Source organism: Podarcis bocagei, assembly GCF_964188305.1.
Source record: "Podarcis bocagei genome assembly, chromosome: 3".
Classification (NCBI taxonomy): Eukaryota; Metazoa; Chordata; class Lepidosauria; order Squamata; family Lacertidae; genus Podarcis; species Podarcis bocagei.
Genome location: NC_138127.1, coordinates 55,253,574 through 55,276,037, shown reverse-complemented (window position 1 = coordinate 55,276,037; position 22,464 = coordinate 55,253,574). Strand labels below are relative to the sequence as shown.

Sequence of the window (22,464 nt, the reverse complement as noted above, 5' to 3'; positions counted from 1 at the left end):
TCCCAGCTCCTGCCCACCTAGCAGTTCGAAAGCACCCCTAAGTGGAATTAGATAAATAGGTACCGCTTTATAGCGGGAAGGTAACGGCGTTTCTGTGCGCTGCGCTGGTGCTGGCTCGCCAGAGAAGCTTTGTCACGCTGGCCACGTGACCCGGAAGTGTCTCCGGACAGCGCTGGCTCCCGGCCTCTTAAGCGAGATGAGCACGCAACCCCAGAATCGGTCATGACTGGTCCGTACGGGCAGGGGTACCTTTACCTTTTTACTTCTGCGTAATGTATGGTTATTGTGACATTAGTCCACACTAGAAGGGGTCCCTGCTTTCACAATTGATAAACCAAGGTCAAACACCGTTTCATTTAGTTGAATGTGATGCTTTTGTATCCATACCTTTGCAAGGGAGGAGGATGGGAAGAAAACCAGAACAAACTGGGTTATCTGGCATCTAGAATTCTTATTTCTTTAGTTATCACTTACTCTGAACTTTACAGGACAGATTAAGCTCTGAAACTCATTTGGGAATTCTCAAAAGCAATGTTGTAATGTGTAATAGCAGGTTCCCTTAGAAAACAAGGGCATCACAGGGAATCTGTGGCACAGCAATTTTGAATGCATGTACTTGTGTGAACATTATCCCTTCCTGACCTAAAATACTCTATAAAAACGTGGCACGCACATTGAGAACAAATGGGAAAATGACTTTATTTATTATGCAGGAACACCACAGTGTTAGTACACAAAAGCAGCATGCTTTGTAAGGGTAGTTAATATGGCCTATTTTGCAGTACCTGAGAACAGGAAAAATCTGTGACAATCCTCCAATTAATAAGGATTTTAAAAAACAAACACTGCATTCTGTGTGACTAGCTAACATCTGAAGGCTCTTTATACTTCTGCCACTCTGTTTGGTAAGAACAGAAACTTAATCAAATTGCATAATGATCACTTAAACCAACTACTAATATGTCCACATCAATACCATGAGTGCAATTAACTATCCCAAATAGAAGTACTTTGTGCCCAAACTGAAGAACTCATTAAATTAGAAATCCTTAAATGAACTGAAGACATCAAATTAAAGCTGAAGTATAAATGTAATGACATCCAAGATGATCAGACAGCATCCACTCCAGTGCATCTGCTCAAAGAATTTTACAAATTCCCAGATACTCGTATTTGCCATGGCAAGATAGCACCTAACACATTTATTCTGCATTATGCTTTAAGATAATCACAATGTGTTGGATCTTTTTAAATTTAATAACCAACTGAAAGCAGTCTTGGTTGCCAGAGTACACACATAAATAAGCAGAGTGGCACAATAAAACCTTATGCCTTGTAATATTAGGGTAGGAATTACAAGCCCCTGAATAGTTCCTGACGTTAATAAGATTCAGTATGACCTTAATTAACCATGCCCCAACCTAATGAAAAAGGTCCTTGACCAAGTCCTCCAAACTCTATTCTTAATTCAGCCCTCACATAAATATATATACAAATACATATGCAAATGTTATTTAGAGGATGAACTTATTTGCTTATCTCCTTCCTCAAACTTGTACGGTGAACAAATGCTAAATCCCTTCATTTGCAAGTGTTCATAAATACTGGTATCAGTCTAAAAGGCTGTGCTCTTAGCAAAGAAAACTACGTGCAATTTTCTCCCTGGTTTCCTAACCTGTAACTTCATCTGGATTCACCACTACAGGAATAGATGCAAGACAGTACCTTTCAGCATAAAACATTCTCTTCTAACTTATTTATACTGTATTAACAGCTGTTTCCAAAGGCTTATTATGCAGTTTCATTATTTATAGCTGGAAAGAGGGAACAGCAGTTGGCTCATTCAAAGCAAGCAAACGAACACTTTATTTGGACCATCTACATTTAAAATGCTGAAAGCAAGCTTTAATGTTGCAAGATTCTTCCAGGAGGGAAAAAATTACAAAAAAGCCCCCAATGGTGCTGCATTGGATATTTACCCAGTCTTACAGATTTGATCTCAAATATGCTGGAAGATGGAGGAAATTAGTTGAAGCAAACACTAAGGGATTATCTCGGTGTTTCAATGAAGCAGGGATAGAGAGGAAGTAGGAATGACTTGCACTTCAGTCATTTCTTGATGACAGGGGCAGATACATGTTGCCCAATGTGATGTCAAAAATGTGCATTTCTCATAGGTCTTGGAGGAAATGGGAATGGAAGAATTAACTACTTCCTTTTCCTCCAATGCTGCTTTTTTGAAACTTCTGAAGTGGCCCATATTGGAGCCTGGCAAAACAATTTAGAACTTTTGCTGGATTAAAGTCTATGTTCCAGTTATCAAACGAAATTACCCAACCCCTTTGTGTCTTGATGTTTAGGCAGCTACTGAGGATATTTTTGTACGAGAAGGCTTTTAAAAATAAAATGATAACAGTACAATTGCAGGAATTGTTATATTGCTTTTAGTTTATTGGGTTTTGTATTTTTTGTATTTTATCTTATTTTAATTTATTGTATTGTACTGTTTGTACACCACCTCAGTAACTTTTGGTTGTGAAGGAATTTATAAATCTGCAGATATATAAATAAAAAACAGAGGAATACCTCTAATGTAAAAACTGACATTACCTCCTGTTAGAAAAAATGAATTTAGCCCATCACTACACAAATACAAAAAGCTTTTCAACAGTTTAGATCGGAGATGGTGAACTCCATATGCTAATTTATGGGTGATTTAAACATTTGCTCATGGAATGCTTGAGGGTTGGGGACAGTAATAAAAAAGAAAAAGTATCAAACAACTTAATGAAACAATGACAAAACATTATCCTCAGTGTTTGAAACTCCCATTGCTCTAGGTGCATTTTGCGACAGGGAATTTCATTAGTGCAAGCAGTTTCTGAGCTCTGGATGCAGTACTGCGCCTGAGATTTCAGATTAAAACTGCAGAGTGGAAGGAAAGGAGGACCCTTCTACCTCCCCACTTCTCCCTTAAGAATATTAGGGGGAGGGCAGGGGAAGGACTGGACTATGTAAAAAATGAACATGATATTTTAACTGCAGTTCATTCATTTTCAGCTTTGTATTCTTGTTATTAAAAAAGTGTGCCAAGACATTCCGTTGTTGCACCCGTAACCTAGGTTTAAGGTGCCATTTAGCTCCTACCTTACATATATCAGTTTCTAACACGGATCACCCTCATTCAGGTATCTCACCAAAATGACAGCAAACAAACCAAAAGCCACCATTGTCTAATACACAGAGCATTTTCATGACTTAGATTGTTATTTATTAAATATCTATACTGCCCTTCATTCAAAGATCACAGGGTGGTTTACAATATAAAAACTCAAAAATACATACAATAATAACAAACAAGTACACCTCCCCCCAATTTAAAAGGCCATAGATTGTTTAGCCAAAGGCCTAGGAGATGAAGAATGTTTTTGCCTGGTGCCTAATGGTATGTGACGAAGGTTTCAGACGAGCCTCCTTGGGAAGAGCATTCCAGAAGCAGGGAGCCACCACAGAAAAGGCCCATCCTTGTGTTGCCACTCTCTGGACCTCTTGTGGAGGAGGCACACAAAGAAAGGCCTCAGATGCTGATCACAAGGTCCAGGTTGATTCACATGGGGGTAGATGCAGTCCAGAACTATTTAAAGTTTTATAGGTCAAGACCAGCACTTTGAGTTGGGCCCAGAAACTAATAGGCAGCCAGTGCTGTAGGGCCAGGATTGGCATTATATGCTCAAACCATCTTGCCCCAGTGAGCAACTTGGCAGCCAAAATCTGCAATACAGTAGCTAGTTTTCAAACCTTTTTCAGAGGCAGCCCCACATATAACATGTTGCAGTAATCTAACCTAGAGGTTACCAAAGTATGGACAACAGAAGTTAGGCTATCCCTGCCCAGATAAGGGTACAGCTGGACTACTGGCAGAAGCTGCCGGAAGGCACTTTGCACCACCATGGCCACCTGAGCCTCAAGTGACAGCAATGGATCCAGATGTACAAAGACCCCCAACTGTGTAGATCAGGGATGGTGAACCCTTGACCCACTACTGGATTTCTTCCAGTCCTCTGGGTCCCCACCTGCCCATCAGCAGGGAGAGATTAAAACCACACTGCTATATGCCTGTGTCTCCTGAAAGTGAATTCACATAACCCGTAAGAGCCAACTCCTAGGGGCCGTGCAGGCTTTGGCCCCACAATAAAATATTTGAGGGAGCTGCCCTCCCCTAAAGTTGGTGGACATTTCCAGTCAAACAGTTTAACAGTTTGTGTCCTCTGAGTCATGTGATTGATTATGTGGGGCAGGGCTTACCTGGGCCCCACAATATTTTATTCAAGTTGGCACCCCTAACATAAGCACTCCATTCTTGTCCAGACACTCCACATCAGCGGTTGGTAACCGTTTTGGACCAGTAGTCACATTTTGAATTTTGAGAGTGTGCTGTAGAAGTCATTGTTGCTCCTTTTCAATATCACTGCAAACACAAATGCTTCTTTTGAAAATCTACAAGACAGACCATTCCAGTTAACACTGTCCTAGAACTGAAAAATTACAAAACTCATTCTTTTAGAAAAAAGAACAAGTATGTGATGTTGCCATTCAGCATGCACGCACGTGTGTGTGTGCGTGCGCGCGCGCGCACACACACACACACACACACACACACACACACACACAGTTACAAAGAAGATGATGGGACAACAACAGACCTTCAGTGTTACCTATTTGTCTTTCAAGATCTGCTGCTTCATCTGGTGTTGCACGAGGCAGGACTCCAGGATCACTGAAGCTAGTACGTAGCAAGGTCCCCATAACAAAAAAGAACAGAACAGCTCCTACTGCAGGAATAGCAGGTGTAATCTGATCTGATAAATATCGACAACTGTAAAACAGAGAAAAATTGAAAGTTTAAGGGTTATTAATACTACATAATACACCTTTTACCCTAGTTTTTGACACCTGAGGTATTTTTCAGGACCCACCCTATTCCTATAAATGTAATTTAACTTTTTAAGATTGAATTTTAAATTGCTATACTCCGCCCTGGGACCTTATGATGAAGGGAGGGTAAAAAATCAAATTATTATTAGTAGTAATAAGGCTGCTGATGTAATTTCCAATATTGTAAGGGAATTAGGTGTGGGGGAGAGAACTCCTGGAAAGCCATTCCAGATAACCAGCTTAGAGAAGTTATTTCCCCACGATGCACAAAACCTAAAAATCTCAAATTTTATTTGAGAACTTCTTTATTTCACAAAATTTCTGAGTGTGCGTTCAGATTATATTTTCCACCACCACCAACATTTTTGTACTCAAGGAGGGCTCCGGTGCAGGTCCAGACTCACATTCTATTTTCCCACCTTATTTTCTAGGCATCAGTAAATTATTGTGGTAACATGGGATCTCCCGAGTCAGTCATTCACTTCTCCTTGGAGCAAATGGAGCAGAAGCAGTAAAAGAACCCTTCTGTACACTTTAGTAACATTTCCTGCAAAATCAACACCCACTTTGTTTATTTGTTTGTTTAAAGTGAGGCAATAGAATGATGTTATGTACAAAAACAAAAAAAGGATAGAGTGCATTGATAAGAGATGCAAAGCCTTGTATAAATGGCATCTCTTTTAATGGGTATGTATAGCAGTGTGGTTAAAATGTAATATAGTTCCCAGTTTTATTTAGACTCTCTGCCTTCTTTGATTTTAAAAATTAAATGTTTCCTGAGTTATAACTATCTTAATCACTTGCAGCAAAACCAAAAACTTAAAGACTAACGGATTTATTACAAGATAAGCTTCTGAAGACTCAAGCCCCCTTTGGAAAATAAATAACTCTTCTATGTACAGAAGAGCAGCCTTGCCATTGACTTTCAGGCGTCTCTTAAATACTTTTCTATGCCAACAGCTCTATGCAGCTTTCTAAACTTCTTGATTAGCCAGTGTTATGATTCTTATGATCGTTTTGTATAGCTTTTATGGTGTTTTATATTTTATTTTATTTTATATATTGTTGTATACCACCTTGATATTTATATGAGTTAGAGATATATAAATATGTTTAATAAAAAAATGTTATTGTTGACAGTTATTTGAAATTTAAATATTAGCTTTAAAAAACTTAACAATATGCCTAGCATTTTATACTGCATAAAAAGACAGCTGCAGAAAAGCAAGTTATGACCTCTGCAATGTATCCATGCTGTTATACAGCATAACCCTGGCAATTGACAAACGAGACTTGCCTCTATCATGGGCTGAATGAAGTCTAGCTGCTGAACCACACTTCTTGCTTCAGTGGGAGCTGCTGCCTGATAACACTGGGAAAGACCAAAGATGAGGGCAGGAAATGCTGCCCTTATAAATCTGGTGCCATATGGACTTGATGTTATTTCTGTTCCTAATACTACAAAATCTTTTGCAAACCACTTTTGAGTCTCTTCTGGGACAATAAAAGGGGACATAAGTATTCTAAATAAATAAATACAAACCTTTTAATTTGATTTCTGGAGTATCCTAATTTAAGAACTAGAACTTCTTAAAAGCTTAAATTATTAAGATCACATGGGTATATATCGTTTACTTGGTGAATTTCAGGGTTATTGCAATGAATGCATACCAGTCTAGGCTGAATTTGTGTGCACAGAGTTGAACAAATGATTCACTGTGATGAATGGTGTAAATTCCCTCACAAGGAACTACAGGAATGTATTTTCATGATGAACTAATTCACCACGGGATACAATCAATCCAAGCAGCTCTTCACAGGCATGGTTTACACTTCACAATCTGTGTGTTTACAAGTAGCACCTAATTATTTGTATTACACTAAAGTATTTATAGGCTACTGTCCTCAATTCAAGGCAACTCAGAATATCAACACACATATTTTAAATGCAACAATCACACTAAAACAGGAAATTCGTAACAGATAACTTAGAAGAGAACAATTATAACAAAAGCATAATAGATCATAACAACCAAATACCATCTGGAATAAGAACTATCCCAAAAGAAATGAGAGAGAAAGGACTCTATATATCATCTGGGAGGATATTCCAGAGCCATGAGGTGACAGTAATGAAGACCCTGTTTCTGACAGCTGATAATTCCATATCAAACGTGCTTGAAAACAGAGTCCAGTGTAGCAATCACAACTACCAAGGGGCGTAACAGAGGGAGAAGTACTTTCTAAAGTATGTAGATCACAGACTGTGACCAGATTTAAAAGTAATTAAGCACCAGGCCCTTGCATTCAGCAAGCTAGCAATCAGTGAAGTTGTTGCAGAATTGGCCAAGTATGATCACAGACAATAACCATAGTTAGCAGACAAGGAGCATCCTGCTGACTCATAGAAATTCTCCCTCCTTTTCCTTTTCAGTATCAACAGTAGCATAGTTCTGTGCCACGGTTTCTTTAATCATTAGTAAACCAGCACCAAATCCTGCTTTCAAACTCTAGTGTAAAGGAAACAATTGTTAGCTTTCTCAGTGCAAAATTCAGTGACTCACTAGGGCAAGACAGTTTGTGCATATACCGTATTTTTCGCCCCATAAGACGCACCGGCCCATAAGACGCACCTAGATTTTAGGGGGGGAAATAAAGGGGAAAAAAATTATTTCCCCCCCAGGTGCGCTGCGCTAATCCAGAAGCTTGGGGCAAGCTGAGGTCAGCGCGCCCCAAGCTTCTGCGTGCCGGCAAGCAGTCCGCTGCCGCCCCAAGCCTCCCGCACCCGGCAGGAGGTCCCGCTGGGTGCGCAAGGCTTGGGGCGGCAGCGGACTGCTTGCGCGCACCTAGAAGCTTGGGGCGTGCTGAGCTCAGCACGCCCCAAGCTTCTGCATGCCGGCAAGCAGTCCGCTGCCGCCCCAAGCCTCCCGCACCCGGCAGGAGGTCCCGCTGGGTGCGCGAGGCTTGGGGCGGCAGCGGACTGCTTGCGCGCACCTAGAAGCTTGGGGCGTGCTGAGCTCATGTATGTTTTTATATGGTAAGCCACCTTGTGATCTTCAGGTGAAGGGTGGTTTAGAAATAAATATAATAATAATAATAATAATAATAATAATAATAATAATAATAATAATAATAATAATACAGTGGTGCCCCGCAAGACGAATGCCTCGCAAGACGGAAAACCCGCTAGACGAAAGGGTTTTCTGTTTTTGAGCTGCTTCGCAAGATGATTTTCCCTATGGGCTTGCTTTGCAAGACGAAAACGTCTTGCAAGTGTTCCGATTTTTCCCCGCTCCCCCCCTTTTTCTAAGCCGCTAAGCCGCTAATAGCCTTTTAGCCACTAATCCGCTAAACCTTTAATAGCCGCTAAGCCTTTAATAGCCGCTAAATCGCTAATAGTGCTAATCCGCTAATAGGGTTGCTTCGCAAGATGAAAAAACCGCTAGACGAAGAGGCTCGCGGAACGGATTAATTTCGTCTTGTGAGGCATCACTGTAATAATAGAGCTTTGGTGCTGATTTAAGTCCACACTAGGGCTAGCTAACCTCTGATGAAGGTTGATGAAATACAACTCCCATTATCATCATTAGCCATGCTGGTTGAGGACTTATAGTTCAGCAACATCTGGAGGGACACAAGTTCTTCACCAGGGGTTTTACACCATGGCTAATACTGAAAAGGGAAAGGAGAGGTGGATCTGGGTGGGAAACAGGAGGAAAGAGTGGGCATGATCCCACTTGACACTTGCATCAAGTCAGTGTCAAAACCAACAGAAATTATAGGACTTTACATTGCCAGGGGTACAGGGAGCTCACATATTTAAAGTTACTCATTAAAAGGAAACCTAGAAAAAAGGACAGTTTTTACTAGTTTGTACTGAGCTTCGGACTGCAGCCAGAACAGACACATTCTCTTTGATCTTGGTGAACTGACAGTACTGTCTATTCCTGAAACAATCTGCAACTGTCACTATGTTAACTGCAAAATACTCATTTAAACTGGCTACAAAATACTTTATAAAAAAAGATCATTTGTTCAGACTAAATCCTGTTGCCACCTGCAGTGCTAAATTGCAGAAGACCAAGATTCTAATCTGAATCTGGAAAACTACAAATATCAAACATACCAGTAAACTAAGCTAACAGTAAGCTTTTCTACATGTTCTTCTGCTTTTCCTTCCCCGGTTTATCTCTAACACTCAGATACTTTGTGTTTGAAGGCTTACAGGAGAATGGGAGGAAACAGAAATTGCCAGAGATTTTAATCTGCTGCATCTGGGTTTAAAAAAACCAAAAACACTGCTATACTGAGCACAGATTATGGTCAAGCCATCTGAACTAAACACACCTAAGGAGTGATACAAAACAGGGATAATCTATATAGCCACCAACCTTTTTGGGCCGATGGACACATTTGCAAACCAGAGAAACTATTGTGAGCACCACACACAAACCACAACCAAGCACACACAACAGCCTATTCTGTTGGTTACAACAGAATATTTCTTTCAAATCTTATTTTAGCAGGGGGAAGGAACCCTGTGGGCACCAGAGAATGGTAGGTAGCCGTGTTGGTCTGCCATAGTCAAAATAAAAAAATTCCTTCCAGTAACACCTTAAAGACCAACTAAGTTAGTTCTTGGTATGAGCTTTCGTGTGCATGCACACTTCTTCAGATACACTGAAACAGAAGTTGCCAGATCCTTCTATATAGTGAGAAGGTGGGGAGGGGTATTACTCAGAAGGGTGGTGGGAATGGGAGATTGGCAGACAGCTGAGATGAGCCCATTCCCACCACCCTTCTGAGTAATACCCCTCCCCACCTTCTCACTATATAGAAGGATCTGGCAACTTCTGTTTCAGTGTATCTGAAGAAGTGTGCATGCACACGAAAGCTCATACCAAGAACTAACTTAGTTGGTCTTTAAGGTGCTACTGGAAGGAATTTTTTTATTTTGGCACCAGAGAATGTTAGGGGAAGGCAGGGCACATTGATGCAAGGGGCACATTGATACACCAACAATATATCAATATCAAGAAACGTTATTCGTGTCGCGACATCACTAAAACGTGTCTATACAACAGTTGCGACCGTGCCGCCCGCCAGTTAGCCATTGGCGTTTGATGAGAGTAGGTGTGTTTTTAGCATGGCCAACTAAAAAATTACGTGAAATGTAGAAGTGTTCCAATGCTGTTTTACGTCATTTAGGTAAGATTTAAAAATACCAAAGGAAAGTTATTCCACTCAGTAATATGGATTACACGTGATATTAAAATAAGTTCAGTGGTTTTATTAATAATTGTTAGTTTTTTGAAAATGTCCATTGGGGCACTTTGATACATTAAGACACGGGGCACACTGATATGTATAAAAGTGCCCCACTAGTGTACAATATACAAGTTTGCATGAAATCTCTAAACTAGTCATTCTGTTTTCTGGAAAATGATTTGGAAAGAAAAAAACTGTTGTTTACTACTGTTGTTTATTATCTTCTAACTTTAATGGTTCTTTTGATTGCTATTATTATAATATTGATTAGTTATGCCATGCATAAAGCAATTTTTTTTTATTTGACCCATCTTTGTTACATAAAATATGAGATTGAATGTTTCTGCATCAATCTGCCCCACCTCTCCCTATTGTGAGCACAAGTGTACCATATTAACAATTGCCTAGAGGTTATGTACCTTTAGATCAGGATATGGTATGGTCGGAAAACACAAGGCCATTACTTTGCTAATGCTAAGCAGATCTACATCTGGGCAGGATTTGGATGGGTGACTGCCTAAGAATTTCATGTATGCCACTATGGTTTCCAGCACAGAAGAAAGACAGGATATAAATGTAAAGAAAGAAGGCAAATAAATAAAATTTATATTGAGGAGATATAGCACATCAAGAACCACTTGTGGTCTTTCAGAACAGCTTTAAAGCTTTAAAGAAGTCACTGCCAGAATTGTGCCCACACTAGCGGCCCCCTCACCTTCAAACTTGCCTCAAGGTGCCTAAGAGAGTAACCCTTTCCTGAGCATAGCCACCACCAGCAAACAATTTTTTAATTGATGGTAGACACCACCACCCCACAAAGTATGTCCCATCAATGATGCTACATCATGGTGTAGTACCATTTCAACTGAGCTGTTCTGAAACAAATGGGAACACCATGAGGCAAACAGATTGCAGCTCTTCCACCAAACAAAGGCATTTTTTACTGTACAACAAAGTGGGGGAAAGTACAAAGAACCTGCCTCCTGTGATAGAATAGAAAGTTCCTTCAACAGAAATAAATCGATTTCATAAACAAAAGAGCAAAACCCGCAAAGCCATCAAGAAAGCCCTGCACTTTTGTGAGACATGAATAGCACTCCAAAAGTATGTATGTATTGGGAGGAAGAGGAGGACATTCAGTCCCAATCTAATTTATACATGCTCTGTTTATAGCTGAAAAGACTAAATGGAAGAAACTGCTGGGTACTAAACAATAAGAGAATTAATTAATGGTTTTTGTGTTGATTTCCACATTCTGTGACTTACATTATAAATGAAGTGCAAGGTGCGTCATCTTAAAATAACGGTGTATTATGATGACATTGAAACAGAACTTTAAACTTTAAAGTGTTCAACTTTGGTTAGATTGCATCCAATATCTAGAAAATAAAACTTGAAAACATGGACACTTCAGATCAGCATGGAACTATTTCTCACATGTTTAAAGACACAAGATGTACCACACTTCAAATAAAAAGTATGAGGCAGGTATCCAAGACTCTCTCTGTGTAACAACCCACACATTCTAAACCTTCTTCAGTTCCTGCTTGCTATATGTTTAGCAGTTCTCAAATAACATTTTCAAGTTTAAGACCTAGGAAACAAGGGGGAGGTTTGGACGTAACGATAAACTATGGTTTATCATGCTAGGAATGAGTTTAGGTGCCCTCTGCATTCATTTGCCCACCCCTCCCCTACCCGAGCATGTCTACAACTTGAAGTTTTTGCTTCCAATTTTAATTAAACACATTTAAGCATTATATCTGAACTCTAAACTGTGGTTAATTTTAACTGACATACTGAAAAAAGGCAGCTTTATAATCTACTGTTTTAAATTGGTTTGTTTCATACAAACTGTAATGGATTCACTCCTTTTGTTAGGTTTGGATGACACAATAAGCTATGGTTGATAAAAAAGTAGCAAAACGTCTGCACTTCTTAAGGACACACAAGCCTTAAAGGTTGACTAGGTTCATTCCTGTCACAATAAACCACAATTGAGCATGATATAAATCCAGTTTCATTTTTAAAACTTAGATGTAAAATGCATCGTAATCTATTAAGGACAAATGTAAACAAAATCTGAATGAACCATTCAGAATAAGGTGATACATGTCTGCATGGAGGGGGGGGGGAGGTTTATGGGTCCTGCACTAGGATTACTTAATATCTGTATAGGTGTTCAAAACAATTCACATGCATCGTCTAGGCATAATCGGTCAGGTTTAGCACTTCTCTCACACAAGACACGACATACTGGCAATTCAACTAATTGAGGTTTATTTATCAACAACAGGCTTACAGCAATCCCAGCTTCCCACAACTCATTCCACACTGTTGGAGTCAGTTGACTCGACTGGCTTCCAGCCCCTTCCAAGGCCAGATATACGCCAAGCCCACCCCCACCCCCCCGCTTCCTGCTGGTCTTCCTTGGTTCTAATCGCTTGCTCCACCTCCTACTTCTTGGAGGTTCAGGTGCAGCCAATTCCTCCTCCTCTAGAGTTTAATACAACCCCCTACTACCACCTGCACCCTTATCCTTCATCTCTCTGCTGCTGCGAAAACTTACAGGCAGCAATCCAGAGTGAGAAGGGCTTATCTCACTTTCGTGTGCACGAATCAAATTCCATTTTTCCTCTGCCTCTTCCTCCCCCTCTGCAGATTCCTCTCTGCTAGCCATGTCTCTGACATAATCCTTACAAAACCCCTGTTAGGTTAGACAATTTTATCATCTTTCATATTGCAGATGAGAGAACTGTGGGTGAAAGACAGTAGCATGCTCCAGAGGTCACTTAGCGAGTTCATGGCGGAGCTGACATTCAAACCAGGAACAACCTGTTTAGTAATTAAATCTCTTCACAACTATGCTTCATCAGCAGGTTTTTTGGAAATGCCCATGCGTATGTAAAAAATGGCGAGATGTGTTTTAAAAGGCGGTAATCATGCAAAAAGAACCTGAGGATACCTTGTTGGAACGCAATAAAGGTCCAATTGGACCAGTAATCTGGTTTCAGCAGTGATCACCCAGATGCCTCTGTGAAGCTTGCAACATAGCATGAAAGGAACAATTGGAAACTCAAGGCAGTAGAACCATAAGATGATTGGACCCCACTGAACTTGAAGCATGGGAAGCCCCAACAAAAATTTATAATTTGGCAAAATATTTGGACTTTATGAAATGTATTTGTATGATTTGGAATATTTAATGTGATTTGATTGGATTGTTAAAATGGAAAACTTAATAAAAATTATTCCAAAAAAAGAAAGTTAGTCAAAAATGCACATAACAAACTAAATCTTATAAAACTCATTGTTTGAATGTTAAGGTTAAAATTATTGAAACAAAGTGGTAAAATAAAATGATTTTATTCTTTCAAAGCTGAAACAAAATGAAGAACAGCTGAAAAAGACCATAGGGCAACCAGGCATGATCTCAATTCCCCATCTATACATTTTCACTGTACATCCATAACATATGCACAGTTCAAGAATCTTTATGATAATGAAAGTTCTTGCTAATCCTGTGTGATAACATGTATGTTAAAATGTTGGCATAACATAATAAATGTTCATTCACTTACCACATCTCATAAGTGGTTTTTTTAGCATCCATTAAAAATCATACAAGAATGTTACCATTTATTCACTGCCCATCAAAAATCAGTCTGTCCCCTTTGCTAATCTCCCTAAACTAGTTCTATTTATATTTTCTTTTCTTTTTAACTGATTCTTTTTCTTTGTTTTTATTTTTTCTAAGTCAAAGTTCTTCAAAGTCCTTCTTTCCTCACCCCAAATTCCTTCAAGTACATTTTTTCACTAAGGTGATCAGCAGGAGGTGCTAACTTTAATGCTTCTCCTTCATTTCTATTCCCTGCTGGATGCATTGTTTCTCCTGCTTTGATGCCTTCAGCAGCACTTGCGGATGATTATTAATGATCAGCTGCTGATGGCAACCTAGCTGGAGAAAAAACAACAGTGAATAGAAATGAAGTGAATAGGCTGCCACCAAGTTGTACTATTAATGGTGCACCTAGAAGCAGAAAGAGGAAATAATTAATTTTATGGCGTTGGGGAGGACAGGAACCCCAACTGACTCTAAAATGGCAAAAATTACCTGAGAGCACTTGGTGAAGCCCAACAAAGGAAATTACGGTAATTAGCTGTGAAAAAATTGGGGAAAGTGTGTGTGTGTGTGTGTGTGTGTGTGTGTGTGTAGGGATTACCAGTAATAGTTATATATTTTTCAAAGATCACACAGAATTGTTGGGGGATCCTGGTAGGCCACCCAAAACCTTTAGGTGGTCCATATATGGTCCACTTTAGCACCTTTGTCTTAGATGTTAAAAATGCTTCGGCTTCCTCACCTGCACATCTCCCATATATTAGTTTTGGTATGGCCCAGGCATGTCCAAAGTCTGTTCCGGGGGATTTAATCCGGCCCTCGTGGCAGTATACAGTACAGTGGTGCCCCGCAAGACGAATGCCTCGCAAGACGCAAAACCCGCTAGACGAAAGGGTTTTCCGTTTTTGAGCTGCTTCGCAAGATGAATTTCCCTATGGGCTTGCTTCGCAAGACGAAAACGTCTTGCGAGTGTTCCGATTTTTTTCGCTCCCCCCCTTTTTCTAAGCCACTAAGCCGCTAATAGCCTTTTAGCCGCTAAGCCGCTAAGCCTTTAATAGCCGCTAAGCCGCTAATAGCGCTAAGCCGCTAATAGGGTTGCTTCACAAGACGAAAAAACCGCTAGACGAAGAGACTCACGGAACGGATAACCCCCCCCCCCCAAAAAAAAGCTCAGCAACTTCAACCCTAAAAAAAGCTCAAAACTTTGATTGGCCCTCACACATGTTCACTTCATCAAATCTGGCCCCTTTGAAAAAAGTTTGGGCACCCCTTGTATGGCCCTTGAATTGAAAGACTGCCATAGACAACAGCTGCTAAACTTTTAAGGTGTTACAAAATATACAAGGTGTAAAATTGACCGTACTGGCCTGAATATAAGCTGCACCTGAATACAAGCCATAACTTTAAAATTGGAGAGAGGAAAAGAAAAGAAAAAATACCCGAATATAAGCTGCTCCATTCCCCGCTGCTTCTGGCTGCATACTTTTGTGGGGGGGCACACTGCGTTGCCAACAGCCTTTCCCCTTCCTCGCTGTCTCCCTTCCCAGCCTTGGGGGAGAGGACGGGGGAGGAGCCTTGGGGGCAGGGGCGGGTGCCACTTTGCCATGCTCCTGGCGCTGTTTGCCCCGTGCTCCTGGCTGCATACCATAAGGTCACGAAAATAAGTCACACTTTAACTTTTCATGGTCGGAATTTGGGGGGGAAAGTGAGGCTTATATTCAGGCCAATACAGTATTCCCATTTCTTAAATATCATTAATCCTTTATATTCCTGTAATTTAACACACGCTTACTTACAGAAAAGAACTAATTTGCCAATACAACTTCAAAGTAACTTTTAAAAGCCCAAGACAGATTTGAGTCAAGTATTTGAAAAATGCCATAAGACCATCCTTGTAAGATGGCCTTTCACTCTAAGGGAAACTATTTCCTTGTCACAATTTATATTGTCATACTCTAGACAGTTATGAGAAAAAGCACACAATTCAATCATGCAAGCTATCATACAATGTGATGCTAGTGCTGAACAGAACACCTAAGAGCAGATACTGTCCAGGAACCATGGGAGATGCCTGCTAAATTACAACACAAGTGTCCTTTTAGCAAAATACTGCATTTCTGCCAGAACTTGTCATCCCAGAAGGACAAGATGAAAACATGCAACTAATTCTTCTAGATATTATCAAGTATTTGAAATCCCAGTACACTGCTTAGTCCAGAAATGAACAATTTTGTATAACAGGAAATAGGTAACATGTGTAGAAAAGTTTTAAATGTTTTTGTTTAGATAAACAAGATTGGGGCCCAAAATAACTCATTATTCAGAACTATGAGATGTTTGCCAGATGTTTACACACATTGTGGCTATGGTCTCTGGCCAAATTTTAAATTATGCTTAATCCTAATTTTGGCAATGATGAAACAACAAATTAATATTTGTAAACCACTGTAGTAGGATAGCATTGAAGTCTATTCACAATCAAGGGTAAAACAAAGCAAGAATATAATTCCCCTAGCAATGCTTACTTTAGGACTCTATCTGGGAATAGATCTTAGGCAGAAGTGGGAGGAAGTGAAGAAGTTACCGGTAAATTGCATTCTATTTCAAGAAGCTATCTTAAAAATTCACATACAGAAGAATTACAAAAAGAATACTAAGAGAAATATATTATACTTCATCTGTAAGAATTTGATCACTGCAAGTTTCATTCAAAAACCAAATTTTAGGATTACAGATGAAACAACTGCATTGGTTATTTTGTCAATGACAACATTCATTTGACACTGAAATACTGCTGTACAGTTGCAAAAGGAAAATTAGCAGTGTTCAAAAGAGAAAGTGCCATTAAAAACCTCAAGCAATTTTCAGCTCATGTTGGTGTGTGCCAAAAAGGATGGAAATCAGCTACTCATATTATATTATTATTTTGCCTGGAAAAGGCAAGCAGCATTATGTCACCAAAACTGCAGTCTATGCATACAGCTCTAAAGCTAACAGTAGCTAAAGAATTAGAAAAAGTGATGTTGGACTGCCACAAAAGCTATTTATTCAGTACCTCCAGAACAGAAAAAATGTTTCATATAAAAATCAGGGTAGTCAATCAAGCAAATGTACAAGAACCTACAAGTCACCATAACAAATCTGATGGGCACAAAGCTTTTTAGATGTAAAAATTCTGAAGTTGAGATGGTACCCAAGTTAATTTGCTTCAGCTAGAATTTGATTTCCCTGAGAATAAACACACATCTTCAGTTTATACTGCAGGATATGTTTTTATTTATTTAATTCATATTCCATCTGCTTTCCATTATAAACCCAAGGCAGTTACATGTAGTTCCCTGAAGATCACTCAGCCAGGCACTGACCAACTCCAGACCTGCTTAGCTTCAGCAAGGTGATGACCTTATGTACTTTCAGATGATAGCCTGGGATCTCAAACAATGTAGCTTGTTATCTCAACTCCAATATTTTAGAAATGTAATGAAATATCCCGATGCTTGAAGATGAGAAATGGTTATAGCTAATTCACAAATACAGTTATCGCTGATACCCTAACTCAGGGTTGAGAAACCTGTGGCATTCCAGGTGTTGTTGGACTACAACTTCCATCAGCCCTAGCCAGCATTGCCAATGGTCAGGGATGATGGGAGCTGAAGTTAAGTAACTAACATATGGAGAATTGCACATTAGCGGACCCTGCCCTAAATTATCACATTGTACATCGTACCACATTAACACACTTCTATTTCGTTTCCACTTTAAACTAGTTTATAAACTATATACAGACTGAACTTGTCTAGGCAATACTTTAATTTTCAGTCACAATTCATGGAAACCTGGGTATCAGAATCCATAAAAGGTTTATGTTGGGATTACTGAACACGTGGAAAAAACAGTGCTGGACAGACGTAGTCTCAAATGCTGCATCAGTTACACAGACACTCATAAATCATGCAAGAAGCGGTTTGTGTACGTTCCATTTTCAAAGATACATTAACTTCACGTGCATTCTTTCTGCAAAATAATTAGTCAGCTTTTAAAGAAGTTTGCTTTTGATCTAAACCACAAACATTGACATATTGTCAAGACACTGCACTTGCTGGCACTAAGCTAACACTAATGTAACCAAATGTTTTAGTTCCTTTAAGGCAGCCTTTCCCAATCTGCTGTCTGCCAGATGTTGTTGGATTCCTAACTCCTATGAGCCCTAGTCAGTGTGGTGAATAGTCAGGAACAATGAGAGCTGGAGTCCGACAACAGCTGGAGAACACTCGATTGTGGATGCCCTTCTTTAAGGTGTATCACTGAAGAGGAAAATTAAATAGGGGGAAATGCTTGAATTATATATATATATTTGTTCAGTTGTACCACAAAGTGCTAAGGAAGAAAAAGTAATTACAAAGAAAAATCAATCACTTTGTTAGCAACTTTATTCAATATAAAGTAGACTGGCAATCTTGATGTGTGGCATTAGAAAGAAAGTGGTTGTGCCTTTATTTATTATTTCAGTTTTATCAGCCACACAATAATAAAGAGTTGACTGTCCGGGCTGCATACAAAGTAAAAACATGTTAGAAACTACCATTACAATAAGATAAATAAGGAAGCAGCAATTAGGGAGCATCTGAATAAGTTCAAGAGAATTATCTTTTCAGAAATCCATTAAAATCCAAAGACAATATTTTTTTAAAATATAAATTACCAACATTTTACAATTATCTAAGCCAACAGATGCCTAGATACCCAGCACATCAAACAGATGCACCCCCACTATTGGCTTACGCTGTTTGTGTAAGTAAACAGTTCTGATGGTTTACTACTGAGAATGGGCCTCAAGAGTATCATTAGATTGCTACCATATAGAATCTATGGTAGAGAAAACAATTGTCAACAGTTTTCAAACTTGGGCTAGCTTTGACAGCCTGCCAATTTTTGAAGTCACTCCCTATGTTACTCATCCATGTTGCTCCTTGGGAGAAGGAGGCCTTGTTCCTGCATGAGTATTGAGCCTCAGAAGCATTAAGTAGCAGCAAGACTGCTTGCTGTTTCCAAGTGCCTCTGAAGCTGAACATGAGGCCTGAGATGAGCTTCTGCCCACTCACCTGCTTTGAGCTGGCGGTGCTACCCTCATTAATTATCAAAGTGGACTCCAAGGGCTTGTACTACTGAATATGCATATCAGGAACACAGTTCCTCCTTCCCTTGGAACTCTTAAAATGGCAAAGGGGAAGTCCTCCTTTGACCACTAAAGAGATTTTGGGTGGGGGAGAAGAACTCATTGGATCACAATTTTCTCACTCTCTTCAGGATGCCTAGTGGATGAGGCTAGCCTCCACTGCTGAGAATATCCCCCAAGGTCAAGAGTGACAAACACCTGCTTTGGTTTGGAGCACTCTGGGTCAGAATTGTTCTGACCTTGCTACTGTTTTGCAGAAGTACACTCTGCAATCTACCATGTGTTTCCTTCTCTTCTGTCCTCAATATAACACGGTCAGAGATGGACTCCACATTTGGAAATGTAAAGATTGATATATATATCCTAGAACTGATCCCTCCTTCTACCCCAAAACGCATGTTAACCCTATGAGTTGGATGTAGCTATACTGTTTATTTTAGCAGAAACTAATTGCATGAGTTGAATGTTTATATCCCAAATAATATTAATTGCTTTCATACATGCTAAAAAAAACATAAGTGCAGTACAACACTAAGTATTCCAAACCATGATTTGCGTTCCAGAGACTTACAGGCAAATCATATAGGCAAATCATGGATTGTGTGGTTTCCCTCTTCCTCTGTCTACAATCGGAATCCCCAGAGGCTATCCTGATCCCAAATCATGATCTGCAAGGACAGAACAGTATCCCAAACACGGTTTCTCAGTTCAAATGTAACTGCAAACCATCATTTGCTGAAACTATGCTTTAAAAACCAGCTTCAAGCTATGGTTCAAATGCTTTTTGGTGCACGCATGTGAATACCATCTGAACGATCTCACTAAAAGGAATATAAAATAAAGCCTCCCTCTTGCACATTCTTAAAACACTAAAGAAACAAGACTTTGGGTACAGCATCAATGGACAGAGGAACACAAACACACATGCTAATGTCAGGAGCTCCACTCTTTACCTCCCTCCCACTTTCCTCATTTGGTGTACACAGAAGGCTTGGAGTAACTGTTAATGCGAAGAAGAGTTCCCCACAAATTTCTACCATACTGCTTCCTCATTGGCCAAGGGAAGAAGGAAAAAGAAACAAGGCTCAGCGTAAACTCTAAAGAGTCCCAAGATGATTCCTGCACATATGAGCACTGCAGTCACATGCAAAGAAGGAATACAGAATATACCCCAAATGTTCAGACCGGTGCAACATACAGCAACTGTACATTACAAGTGTATGATTCATGAACATTTAATTTCTACAATCCTTTAAGGGATGGGGAGGGGGGATGGACGGTGCAGTTATTTCTAGAATTCAGAAAATCTCATAAATTTCTTCCCATGACCCTTTATTGACATTGCAGCCATGGTAAGCAGCTCCTACACTGGTTGCTAATTCTCAAGAAGGCAATGTTATCTTGTTTCATAAAAATAATAGTTGGGCTATACAGATTATCCTCAGGAACTACAGCAGCAATCCTATGTACACATACCTGGGTGTAAGTCCCACGAAGCACAGTAAGATTTATGTCTAAGTAAATATGCATGCAGTAACATATATATATATACACTACCTCGAGGGACTTAAGGCAGCTTACAAACAAGAACAGTTATTCATTCCTTACAAAAGAGGAGTTTGAACATACATTTCCTTTTATGGTTACTGAGTTGCTAATAAACAAGACAAAATTCAGGATGCTGAATGGCTACATTGGAATAGGAAATACATGCAGAGGCTTCTATCAGAAAGCTTTTTATCCGCAAATCCAGTTATCCAATCATAAAGAGTTATGGCCAAACCTTGCTACAGGCACGGCTGATTCAGATATCTGAACAGCTCGAGTTTGCCCACTTGTTTGTGCTTTGCTAGTCAACCTCAGCCATTTTCAGGGAAGAAACCATGGGAGAGATACCGGACAAATCAAAGAGCAATTCCCTCATAATGCTAAAGAGAACGGCCTACCAGGCCTCCCCTGCAAAATACCACCCCCGCATATATGTTTTATCATTTCTTCAAGGTGGACTCCAAAACCACAACCCAATCCAACTGGGAGAACAACAGCCTTAGAAATGAGGCTGTGATGGGATGATGAGCTGCTTGTGCGTAAAATCATAGTCCCTCAGAGTTTGTTCAAGTCCACAAATCTCTGTCTGTGACGGAGCCCCTCAGACATGGCTCCTCTAGTCACTAGCAGATTCCGACAGTGGCTGCTTTCGGAATCGCTTCCAACATAAAAGCTCCTTAACGGAAACACGTCTTCTGGACTCACGGCGTGACAGTTTCCGGCGAGGAGTGGGTCTCCCTATGGGAGGTCCAGAAACCTCCCCACTGTTCTCGCTGGAAGTATCCCTGAGCCCTCCCTCCTGCTCGCTTTCCCTCAGAGACCCACCTCTCCCCCTGCTGGTTCCTGCTTCAGCTGCTGGGTCTCTCCCAACCTCCGTGAGCCCTTCCACCACCTGTCCCTCCGATGGCAGTTCCCTGACAGAGGCATTTGCCAGCAAGAGTTGTCTGGAATAGGAATGGTTAAGGGGCCTTCCTCCTTACCATCCAAGTGTCCCTCATCCATGCATTTGAATCATCTCTACAAAAATCTAGGGCTCAGGAGTACATCCTCAAGAAGATGTCATTTCCTGATGAAAAGTATCTTGACTGGGCTACAGATCAGCGTGTTAATTTGCCCAGTTCCAATCCATGCAACAGCAAAGGCGCACCCCTTCATTGCCTGTCAATGCTTGGATGTCAGTGTGACAAGACTTAATTCTGCAAGTTTTCCTTCCTTGAGATTACTAACTGAGGAAGCAGGGCCCAGACATCCTTATTTCCTCCCTTTTAAAAATAGTGTTCTTCTAAGCTGTGGACAAAAATGGAATTGTCAGGAAATCTATCCTTTTTAAAAATGTATTTTAATTAAAGATTTTCTTGATTTACAAGAAATCTATCCTTTCTATGCTAGTTATAAATGGAGAAGTTTATTAAGGTGTTTTTGTGACTGGTGCATGTGTACGTCTCCACAACAAATGTTAAGTATCTAGGAATCTAATGTATATTGCCAAGTATGAATCATTCTTATTTTAACATGGCTAATATGCCTAATGCACACTGAGAGCCAGTGTGGTGTAGTGGTTAAGAGCGGTAGTCTCGTAATCTGGGGTACCGGGTTTGCGTCTCTGCTCCTCCACATGCAGCTGCTGGGTGACCTTGGGCCAGTCACACTTCTTTGAAGTCTCTCAGCCCCACTCACCTCACAGAGTGTTTGTTGTGGGGGAGGAAGGGAAAGGAGAATGTTGGCCGCTTTGAAACTCCTGAAGGGGAGTGAAAGGCGGGATATCAAATCCAAACTCTTCTTCTCTTCTTCTAATGCATTATGCCTAAACAACATATGCCTAAATCTGAAACAATCTCATTGCCTGATATTTCTCTATTCAGTTTTAATGTTGTGGATTAGAAATAATTCAAGATACTGATTTATAACACAAATT

General features: G+C 40.1%; 1 protein-coding gene across 5 annotated transcripts in view; it reads right to left on the bottom strand.

Moving 5' to 3' along the window:
• ZDHHC14 (zDHHC palmitoyltransferase 14) overlaps positions 1-22,464 on the bottom strand; it is a 70,132-nt gene that overhangs the window by 39,059 nt on the left and 8,609 nt on the right. For 3 of the 5 annotated variants that reach the window (XR_014006231.1, XM_081187443.1, XM_081187445.1), the window contains exon 2: positions 4,704-4,876. Coding sequence is in view for 4 of the 5 variants with exons in the window: in XM_081187443.1 (XP_081043569.1) it covers positions 4,704-4,876 (173 nt within the window). In the remaining variant the exon portion in view is untranslated. The remainder of the gene's footprint in view (positions 1-4,703; positions 4,877-22,464) is intronic. The other 2 variants (XM_081187444.1, XM_081187446.1) reach the window with 1 other exon arrangement.